The 10,614-nt window shown below is 38.7% G+C and overlaps 2 protein-coding genes across 2 annotated transcripts; both read left to right on the plus strand.

Moving 5' to 3' along the window:
- The first annotated feature begins 465 nt into the window (after positions 1-465).
- LOC133834361 (large ribosomal subunit protein uL6) lies at positions 466-2,248 on the plus strand. Its single transcript, XM_062263948.1, has 3 exons — positions 466-910; positions 1,594-1,716; positions 1,878-2,248. The coding sequence occupies exons 1-3, from the start codon at positions 539-541 to the stop codon at positions 1,962-1,964; spliced, it is 582 nt and encodes a 193-aa protein (XP_062119932.1). The 5' UTR covers positions 466-538; the 3' UTR covers positions 1,965-2,248.
- A 5,501-nt stretch (positions 2,249-7,749) lies between these two features.
- On the plus strand, positions 7,750-9,954 carry LOC133834362 (L-type lectin-domain containing receptor kinase VIII.2-like). Its single transcript, XM_062263950.1, has one exon. It carries the CDS (start codon positions 7,840-7,842, stop codon positions 9,883-9,885), a length of 2,046 nt encoding a protein of 681 aa, XP_062119934.1. The 5' UTR covers positions 7,750-7,839; the 3' UTR covers positions 9,886-9,954.
- The last annotated feature ends 660 nt before the right edge of the window (positions 9,955-10,614 follow it).

Consider the following 10,614-nt stretch of genomic DNA (forward strand, 5'->3'; position numbering starts at 1 on the left):
CTCCATTTAATTTATAAAAATATTGTTTTTTTAGGATAAATAACATTTTGGATCCTGTGTTATACAAAAATTATCGATCAGACCATATATTTTGTTAAATGATAATTTGGATTCTATATTACGAGATTTTAGTCAATTTTTTTAAAATATGACCATAGTGCCCCTGAGTTTTATTAATGAATGAATTAAATAAATAATGAAAAATATATTTAAAAATAAAAATTAAATTAAATTGTTTCTTATTTAAAATAGTTTTTTAATTATTTTTTTATTTAAAAATAATTTAATTTATTTTTATAGGATCTAATTTCCACAAAATGAAACATGCCAAACATTGGGCCTTCTACAAAGCCCAAAACAAGTTTTACCCAAACAAGTATGTTAATGGGCTCCGTTCTTGAATTAAAGGCCCATATTTGAATTAGGGCTCTGAAAGTGAGTATATATGATGCTTTGCTAGGGTTTTAGGCTGCCTCTCCATTTTCGCTTACAGCCGAGTTAGCAGAGAGAGAGTGTGTGAGAGAGAAAGACAGTAGAGATGAAGACCATTCTGTCGTCGGAGACCATGGACATCCCTGACGGGGTCCAGATCAAGGTCCACGCCAAGATCATCGAGGTTGAGGGACCTCGAGGCAAGCTCGTCCGTAACTTCAAGCATCTCAACCTCGATTTCGAGCTAATCACCGACGAGGAGGGAAAGCGTAAGCTTAAGATCGAGTCCTGGTTCGGCTCCCGCAAGACCAGCGCCGCCATCCGTACTGCTCTCAGCCACGTTGAGAATCTCATCACCGGTGTCACCAAGGGTTACCGATACAAGATGCGTTTCGTGTATGCCCATTTTCCCATTAACGCTTCCATCACCAACAGCAACAAGTCTATTGAGATCCGTAACTTTTTGGGCGAGAAAAAGGTCAGTTTTTGCTTCGTTTTATTTTAGCTGTTTTAATATATGGGATTGGATTTTTTTATCGTTTGGTTTTATGTTTTTTATTTGTTTCTTGGTTCCGGTAATTGTTATTATTATTCAATTGATTGATGGGTTGATTTATGTTTTGTTATTTCTTTGTTAGATTAGATGAAATAATGAACCAAGTATTGAAATGTTGTGTCTTCAGGTTAGTTATGGAACTCGTATATACGTTTAGAATAGTTTCTTAGTTTGAAAATGGTGATTGTTAGTCTAATTAGGTTCTTAAAAACTTGATCAAATTTCAACTTCATGATTGTTTCGGTATAACAGAGCACATGTGCAATTATTTTATAGTGTGTCAATGAGCACTATTATAAGAAGATAATAATTTGTTCAATATAGCAGTTTAATCTCAAGTGATTTGTAATGGGTTATTCCTTGAGCATATTGTGTTGTACATTGTACTGTTGCAATGTTAATGTGTATAGGACTTGTGTTAGTGTCGATGCTAATAATGTCAAAGCCTTAGTGAAATAATTTGTTCAATATTCCAGTTTAATCTTAAGTGTTTTGTAATGGGTTATTCCTTGTGCATATTTTGTTGTACATTATACTGTTGAAATGTTCGATGTTAATAATGTCAAAGCCTTCATAAAACTTGTGCTTGTGTTTTTGTTTATCAGGTGAGAAAGGTGGATATGCTTGACGGAGTCACTATCCTCCGATCTGAGAAGGTCAAGGATGAGCTTGTTTTGGATGGTAATGATATTGAACTTGTTTCAAGATCTTGCTCCCTGATTAACCAGGTCCACTCCTCGCTCTGTCTCTTTTTATTTATGCACTAACTTTCTGAAATTTGACATGTACTTATTTCATGACTTGTGTACTTGTATCCTTGTTAAAATAACATGGACAGAGATTGTCTTCTCGATACTGAGATTTTGATTTGTTTTTCCCCCCCCGACAGAAATGCCATGTCAAGAACAAGGATATCAGGAAGTTTCTTGACGGTATCTATGTCAGCGAGAAGGGAACTATCACTGTGGAAGAATGATCAAGTGGTGTTATAGGAATACTCTTTTTAGTCTTTTGAAGTAGTTTATTTTCTTGATGTGGCTGGCTAGTTCTATTTAATTGCGGGTTTTGTCTGAACGACTTCTATAAGCTTGTTTGAAATTGAGATTGGGATCGACAATTTTGTGTTATTATAGTTATCATAATTTCTTTTTCGTTTTAACTTGTTTCATTTCATATTTAACTATGTTCAGGGGTTTGTTTAATCCTCTGTTCAAGTGTTCTCTTGCTTCTTCGATTTATATAATTTGTGTTTATTTTGAACCAGGTATCTATTTCCTTTCTTACTTACAAGTTCTCAATCGTAATTATATGGTGTAATAATACAGAGAGGCCACTATTGTAGATTAGTTCCATAGTGAATTATTATACTCAGAGTAAAAATCTAGAAATATGGAAAAATGTAGATTTTTTTTTTTTTTGATCAAGAAGAAAATTGAACTTCATTGAACAAACAGCCATTACAACTAGAGTGCCAAGCACTCAAGAACAAACAATCTGTACAGCCAACTAAAAAACCAGCAGAGCCACTCTCTTAATTACATTGAAGTTTCCTTATAAAAATCTGCTCTTGAGCTGAAATTGTCAAAGAATAACCATAAAAAAAACACCTATTTCTTTTCCTCCATATGCTGTAAATAACAGCTGCCACAACCAAGTTCATAATTGACAGTCAAAATGATATTGAGGTGAGGGTGACTCTCAAAATGACTCCCACAAACCGGACAAAACAGGTTTGTCACTTGAATGTGTAACCGGATTAAGAAGAAATCTGTGCTTAAGAAGGGTAAGCTTACACCAAACTGCATGATAGCCCACCAGCTGCTGATTTAAAGAGCTGTTGTATAGCTTTGAAGGCTGAAATCTCCCAAGAAAACCAGCAGCAAGAATCTCAGCATGACTATATTTATGACTATATTTTTTCCTGATATGGCATAACTTCCTCCAATACCAACTACTATCTGATTTCAGTGTATAATTCCAGAAGTTAAAACCTTTCAGATATATAGCATTGATCCATTTAACTCATAAAACTTCAGGCTTTTCAGAGATAGCCCAGATATATTTAGCTAAAATAGCTCTGTTCCAATTGACTCCATCTCTGAAACCGAGACCTCCATAAGCTTTTGGAAGGCAAACCTTCTGCCAAGAAGCAAGATGTAGCTTACTCCTATGCCCAGAATTGCCCCAAAGAAAGCTACGGCAAAGTTTCTCAACCTCCTTAAATATACTCTGAGGTAAAACAAAGATACTCATCCAGTAATTACGAAGCCCGAATAAAACTGAGTGAATGAGTTGCATTCGGCCAGCAAAAGAGAGATGCCTGCTAGTCCAAGACTGAAGTCTCAATCTGATTTTCTGAAGAATAATTTCACAGTCTTCATGTCTCCACTTAGTTGGCCTCATAGGCACCACAAGGTACTTCAGTGGAAAGGAGCCTTCCGGGAGCTGAATCTTTTGGGCAATATGCATTCTCTCTGTGGCAATGACACCTCCAAAAAATATATGAGATTTTGTTGTATTTATAGACAAACCAGCAGCAGCACTAAATTCCACAAGAACTTCTTTAAGAGTGTTAACAATTGAATGAGGACCTTTACAAAAAAGGATCAAATCATCAGCAAAACAAAGGTTAAAGAGCTTAAGACTTTTGCACATAGGGTGATATCTGAATGTAGAGCTAAGAGCAGCTAGTTGAAGGCTCCTAGTCAAATACTCCATTATAAGCACAGACAAAAGAGGAGATATAGGATCTCCCTGCCGCATCCCCTTCTTGCCTTTAAATTTACCTTGAACTCGACCATTCATGAGCAAAGAGTAAGAAGTATTCCACAAACAAACCATTATCCATCCTATAAATTTCATAGGAAAACAAAGAGCCCTTAAAAGATCCTCTAGGAACTGCCAATCTATTGTGTCATAAACCTTACTTAAGTCGATCTTGATTGCACATCTTGGTGAAGTAAAAGCCCTCCCATAGTTTTTGATAAGGTCCTGAAGAATCATGATGTTATGAGCAATAGAACGACCCCTAATAAAGGCTCCCTAGTTCGGCTGAATAAGCTCAGGAAGGACTAAAGCCATTCTCGAACATAAAAGCTTGGCAATACATTTGTATAAAGTAGAGCAACAAGCTATAGGTCTATAGTCAATAGCCCGGGATGGATTTGCCACCTTAGGGACCAGCGACAGAGAAGTTTCATGAAGCTCAGGAGGGAAGCACCCTGTGTCAAAGCACTGACTAATGGCTGAGCAAACTTCATCCCTTATATCCTGCCAGACTGCCTTGAAAAAGCCAGATCCAAAACCATCTGGTCCCGGGGACTTAGTGATGGGAATACCAAATAATGCATCATGAATTTCCTTATGAGAAAAAGGTTTTAAAAGCATCAGTTGTTGATCAACCGAGAGCTTAGATCCCATCGCTATACACTGTAAATTTATCCTGCCAGTAGCTGAACTCGGGCTCCCCAAATAGCCTCTGAAATGCTCAACAAAGTGAGAAACAACTTCAGGAAAATTATCTACCAGATTACCTTGGTCATTGATATAGGAAGCAATACCATTTTCAGCTCTACGCTTCTTCAAGTAAGCATGGAAAAACGAAGTATTCATATCTCCCTTCCTTAACCAAGTTATTTTACTTCTTTGAGTCAAGAAACTATGGTACATTTTCTCCTGAACCGAAAAAGCTTCAGCAGCTTCCTTCACCACTTCCTGAAAACTAAAGTCATAAGGATGAGATTGAGCTTGAAGTTGAGCTTCTTGGTAATTCTCCTTAGCCGTGTGATAGTTCAACCCAATGTCACCAATATTATCTCTATTAAAAAAATTTAACCTATGCTTCAGCCTCAAAGTCTTTAAATATATAGCCCTTAAACCAGTTGCCTTAATAGGAATCCTCCAGCTGTTCATAACCACCTCATTGAAGTCATGATGATCTACCCAAAAATTATAAAATCTGAACAATTTAAAACCCAAATTCTCCATAGGCAGGATGTTAACAACGCAAGATCAATGATTTGAAACAACTTCCCATCTAAAAACATCATTAGAATGAGGAAAGAAATCAAGCCAAGTCTCATTCATGAAAACATGGTCAATTTTAGAATAGATTCTAGCTGGACCATTTTGATTATTAGTCCAAGTGAAATAAGAACCTAAACTCTTAAGAGATTCAACATGAGTATCCTTAAGCCAACGGAGAGAATCTATCAACTCCAAAGTTGAAATTAGTTTCCCTCCAGATCTGTCCATACCTGAAAAAGGGGCATTGAAGTCCCCTAATATAATCCACGCTTTATCCAACAGAGATAATTGTTGTAACCCTTCCCATAAACTCCTCGTGCCGTTTATCGAATTAAGCCCATAGACAAAAGTAATATAAAAGACTTGCTTCTGACCAAGCATCTTGACCAAGCAGTGAACAAACTGATTAGACTTCTCAAGAATCGTAACCCTTACAAAAACCTTCCTCCAAACTATCAAAATTCTACCTTCAATGACCGAACTAGTATAAAACTCCCAGTTTGGAAGTTTTTGCTCCATGAACTCTATAATTTTATTCCCCTTCATTTTTGTCTCTAAGAAACCACCAACTCCTATTTTATTCCTACTACAAAGATCTATAACTGAGTTATGCTTATTAGAACTGTTCATCCCTCTCAAGTTCCAGCTCAATATATTGCAATTATCCATTGGAGGAAATAGAGATGGGATTACCTTCTTTGCCACCATTCATTTGCTCTTGAAGCACCTCAAACTTATTCATTTTCTTTTGCCCTTGCCCTGAAAACTTAGCATTATTATCTGCTACCTGACCTTGTTTAGAATGAGTAGCTACACGTTTGGGAGTGAGCCAATGTTTACTATTCTGAGTACCCTTGTCTTCAACAGCATTAGCCAAAGTGTTAAGCTGAGAACCCTCAGTATTGATGACCTGAACCCCTTCCACTTCTGTTCTAGTCAAGACCGCTGGCTCCACACCATCAGGTGCTACATTTCCTGTATTCATCCTATTCTTCACCTCCTCTTTTGTTGTAGTATCCTTTTTGACCCATTGAGTTTTCAGCTCTTTACGACAATCCATCACTGAATGACCAAAGCCAGAGCAGGTCTTGCACTTAATAGGCAACCATTCATATTCCACCCCCTGTTCCATAATTTGACCAAGCTCATTCAGAAACTGAATGCTTCTAGGGGGATTATCTGTAACTTCCATTTCCACAAAAACTCTAGCAAATTGAACTCTTGAGCGCTCCCTAGTAAATTTTTCAACCATTATCGGTTTACCAATCGTACTCACAAGTGCACTAAGACATTTACTTCCCCAATATTGAAGCCCTAAATCATGTAAACGAATCAATAGAGGAACTGAACGAACAAGACGAACAACACTAAGATCCGCAGACCATGGGCGAATGATAACAAGTTTCCTATCAAATTGGAGTATTCCATTTTCTAGAACATGATCCCTCGTAGCATCATCATTAAATTTGACCATGGTCAGTCCCATTGTCATTCTAGCTATCTGAGCAGTCCCTAGATGACCCCAAACTCTTTTAATGAACCCTTCAAAAACAACCATGGGAGGATTAGCACCAAGAACCATACAGATTACTGTCGAACTCCAATTCGCAGATTGAATTTTGACCTCTTCAGCATCTATCCTTGCGTATTTCTGTCCATCTCTGTATAATGGTTCAGTGAATTCGAGTTTCTGATCAGAAAAGGAAATCTTACTTGTCGTAAACTACTGCCATTAACGGTGAGCTGAAGCCTGAAAATCCCCTTCCTCCACCTTATCTGCCCAGGAAGCTGTATTCGAGATCGAAGTAACTCTCCCATCACCTGTAATATCGACTTCCTGAGATCCATTATCCCCAATCAGTCGTTTCTCTTCGTTATTGAGATTCAAACCCTCATCTCTAACCTCATCCAAATCATTCAATACAACAGACGCAGGGCCTTCGGTCACCAAATCCTTGGTAACGGAACAACATGAAGCCTTCTTGTCCTGAACCAGCTGATTATCTTGCTCTTCTACCCTAATCTCAGGCTTACGTATCAGCTTCTTCTTCTTCGCCATGGAAGAGAACAAACCGATACCCAAGCTTTTTTTTTTTTTTTTGACTATATAATTGCTAATGTAGAATTTTTTTTAGTGATGGAAATTTAGTAATTATTTAAAAAATGTTTGTCTAATGTTTTCTTTCATCATCACTTTTCTTATCCATATATTTTTCTCACCTACCAAATACACTCATTTTAACTTTCTCCCAACTTGTCTTTTAATTTAATTTCCTCACTTTTCCACCATAACAAACTTAATGTTAGTATCAATTATTGACTCAAACAGCTTTAATAATAAAGGGAAATCTTAATCTAATATGGGATCGCTTTCATTAGGCTCTAATACAGAAATGGTGGCCCATAGTAACAGTGACTCAAGCTTTTGTTTCACTTCTCTCACCGTTGGAAGTTTAAAGCTTATTTACTCCACGGAACTAACTAATAAATGTACAAACAATAAACACAAGAACGTGTAAATGCATGGTTTATGGACCCAACTCAATTATTAGTCAATTCCCAAGTGTCGTGAGGTGGATGGTGGAGTGAACAATTTCATTTCTGGTTTGTAATTTTTGCCTACTTTGGTTATCCTTTTATTTTTCGCATACTGACAAATTCACCACCAATCATTGTCGAATTCAACACGATATTATTATCCTATACGAACCACAGACATTCCTCTTTACCCTTAAAACTTCTCTTAAACTAGCTTTTTTTTTTTTTTTTCAATCTTTTTCTCTAAAAGCTTTTGCCTTTTCTTCATCTTCATCCTCAAATCTGAAATGGGTTCTTCCCACTGGTTGATAATATGCCTTACCCATCTCTTGTTCATAACAGAGCAGTTATCTCCAGTTCATTCTGGGAGTCACAAGACGATCAACAATGGACCAGCAACTAAGGTAATCAAGCATCTCTCTTTCCCAAATTTCAGTTCCTTCAACAATCCCAGAATCCTTGAAGACATTAAACTTCTGGGCAGTGCCAAATTCTCAAGTGGTGAGCTTCAAATCCCAGATCAGTCTCAAGCTTTTGATCTGAGACACCAAGCAGGGAAGGCTATTTTCTCCTCTCCCATTCGGCTGTACGACCCTCCAACTCAAACCCCAGCCTCTTTCCAAACAACCTTCGCTTTTCAATTCCACAACTTGTCAAGTTTGGATTATTCTGCTTCTGGAGCTGGTAATGGAAGTGGTGGCGGTGGTGGTGGTAGTGGCCTCACCTTCATCATTGCCCCAGATGAGTTCACAGTCGGAAGACCAGGGCCATGGCTGGCCATGATAAACGACGCATGCGACGAGGATTACAAGGCTGTGGCTATCGAGTTCGACACGCGTTGGAATCCAGAGTTCGGAGACCCGAACGACAACCATGTGGGAATCGACTTGGGCAGCATGGTTTCTGCCAAAACAGTTAACGCCTCCGATGTTGGTGTCTTCCTCAAGGATGGCTCGGCTCACCGGGCTTGGATCACGTACGACGGTTCACGGCGCTGGCTCGACATCCGACTTGGATCAAACGACGGAAGCTACCCTTCAAAACCATTGTTCTCTGACTCTCTTGACATCTCTCCTTACCTCAAAGAATACATGTTCGTTGGGTTCTCTGCTTCGACTGGGAACAAAACTCAAATCCACAGTCTCCTTTCATGGAACTTCACTTCAACTAGCCAAGCTTTTCTTCGAGTTCCTTCGTCTGAAACTTGCGAGAATAAGCTCACTGTAGATCACACAGGAAAGATGACTCATACCAAGACTCCGAGTAGTTTCTTGATCTTCATGGCAGTGGTGGTACTTGCTCTTGTAGTTCTCATAAGTCTATATTACAGTAGAGGACGCAAACACGACAAAGGAAACGCCGTCGTTTTACCCGAAAAGAAGCAGAGACCGAGGCCACCAAACAAGCCTCGACGCTTCACAAGTTCTGAACTTTTTTCAGCCACTGCCTCGTTCAGCGAGTTAGAAATTCTGGGTAGTGACTCGAAAGGAGTTTACTACAGAGGAAAGCTCTCCAATGGCTGCCAAGTAGCTGTGAAACGGTTCTCGGCCCAGTTTCTGAACTCGATTGGTTTAGACAAACGACGGCTGTTGAAGGAGGTTGTAGCCATAGGCAAAGTCCGTCACCCAAATCTTGTTCCAATCCGAGGCTGGGCTCAAGACCACAGAGAAACCATGGTGGTATACGACTTCTTTCCCAATGGAAGCCTCGACAAATGGCTATTCGGGGTCGGAGTTCTTCCATGGACGAGGCGATTCAAGGTGGTGAAAGACGTGGCCGAGTGCCTCAGCTTCTTACACTCGAAACAATTAGCTCACAAGAATCTCAAAACGACGAGCGTTTTTCTTGATGTGAGCTTTAGAGCTGTGTTGGGTGATTTTGGTTTTGTGTTGTGTGGGACTGAGTCAAGGAGGTTTGAATCGGCGGTGAGTCAGAGTGTTGATGTCTTTGAGTTTGGACTCTTGGTGTTGGAAGTGGTAGCCGGACGGCGGCGGTCGGAGGCTGCGGCGACGGCGGAGGTGGAGGACGAGGAGAGGGACTTGTTGCGTTGGGCTTGGAGATTGCATGAGAGTGGCGAGAAGGAGAAGTTGGTGGATAAGAGAATGGGCTTTGTGATCCACTCGGAGCAAGCTAATCGGGTTTTGGAAATTGGGCTTCTTTGTACGCTGAATGAGTCCAAAGGAAGGCCCACTATGGAAGAGGTTGTGGAGTTTTTGGGAATGGAGAGGCCCATTCCCGAGTTGCCACTGAGTCGACCCGTTTCTTTGTTCCCTTATAGTAGTATGAATGTGGGTCTTTGTAGTATTGGTTACTCTTGTGCCCCTTTTAAATGAAGGGAAAATTTATTTAATTATCCAATTCATAATTGAAACTTATATCACTAATTTAATAGTTTCTACCTACTTTTTTTTAATTTATAAACTTACTAAATTGCCCTTTCTCACGTTTATCATTTTTTTTTGTCGGAATAGATTGTATCACTATTCAAGATTGTAAAACATGAGAGATTAGGGAGAGGGCCTCTTCCAACCAAGAAAACTCATTGTTTAGCCATAAGGCATGCTTAACCAATCCATGAACAACAATATTAAAATTGCAACCAACATGAGAGAGATGCCCTCAGAAGATTAGACAATAGAGTTTTAATGCTCAGTAAAAAATTACACCAATTATATTATGATAAACATGTTGCGCAGAGCCAAACCCAAGAAAGAGAATTAGAAGACACTTTATTAACCAAGAGTTCTAGAACTTGAGCCCAATTCAGCACCGGTAGAAGAGTAAGAACATCTGCTTGAAAAAGCTAATAAGTTACCTGGAACACAAAGCAAAATACATACCCATCAGTTTTGTGAAATCAAGGTAAAAAGTCGGATTAATTCTAACCAAAGGGGCCCCCTTTGGTTAGACATTACATAAACCCCTAATTAGTTAACTAAATATTAAAACATAAATTTTAGTATTACTCGTGAAAAGAACAGAACTACAATTTTGTAATTTATGAAAAGTTTAATAGACCATAAAAATATACTTATAATTAAATGTAACATAACAACACCATA

The sequence above is a fragment of the Humulus lupulus genome, chromosome 5 (assembly GCF_963169125.1).
Source record: "Humulus lupulus chromosome 5, drHumLupu1.1, whole genome shotgun sequence".
In the NCBI taxonomy this organism is placed as follows: Eukaryota; Viridiplantae; Streptophyta; class Magnoliopsida; order Rosales; family Cannabaceae; genus Humulus; species Humulus lupulus.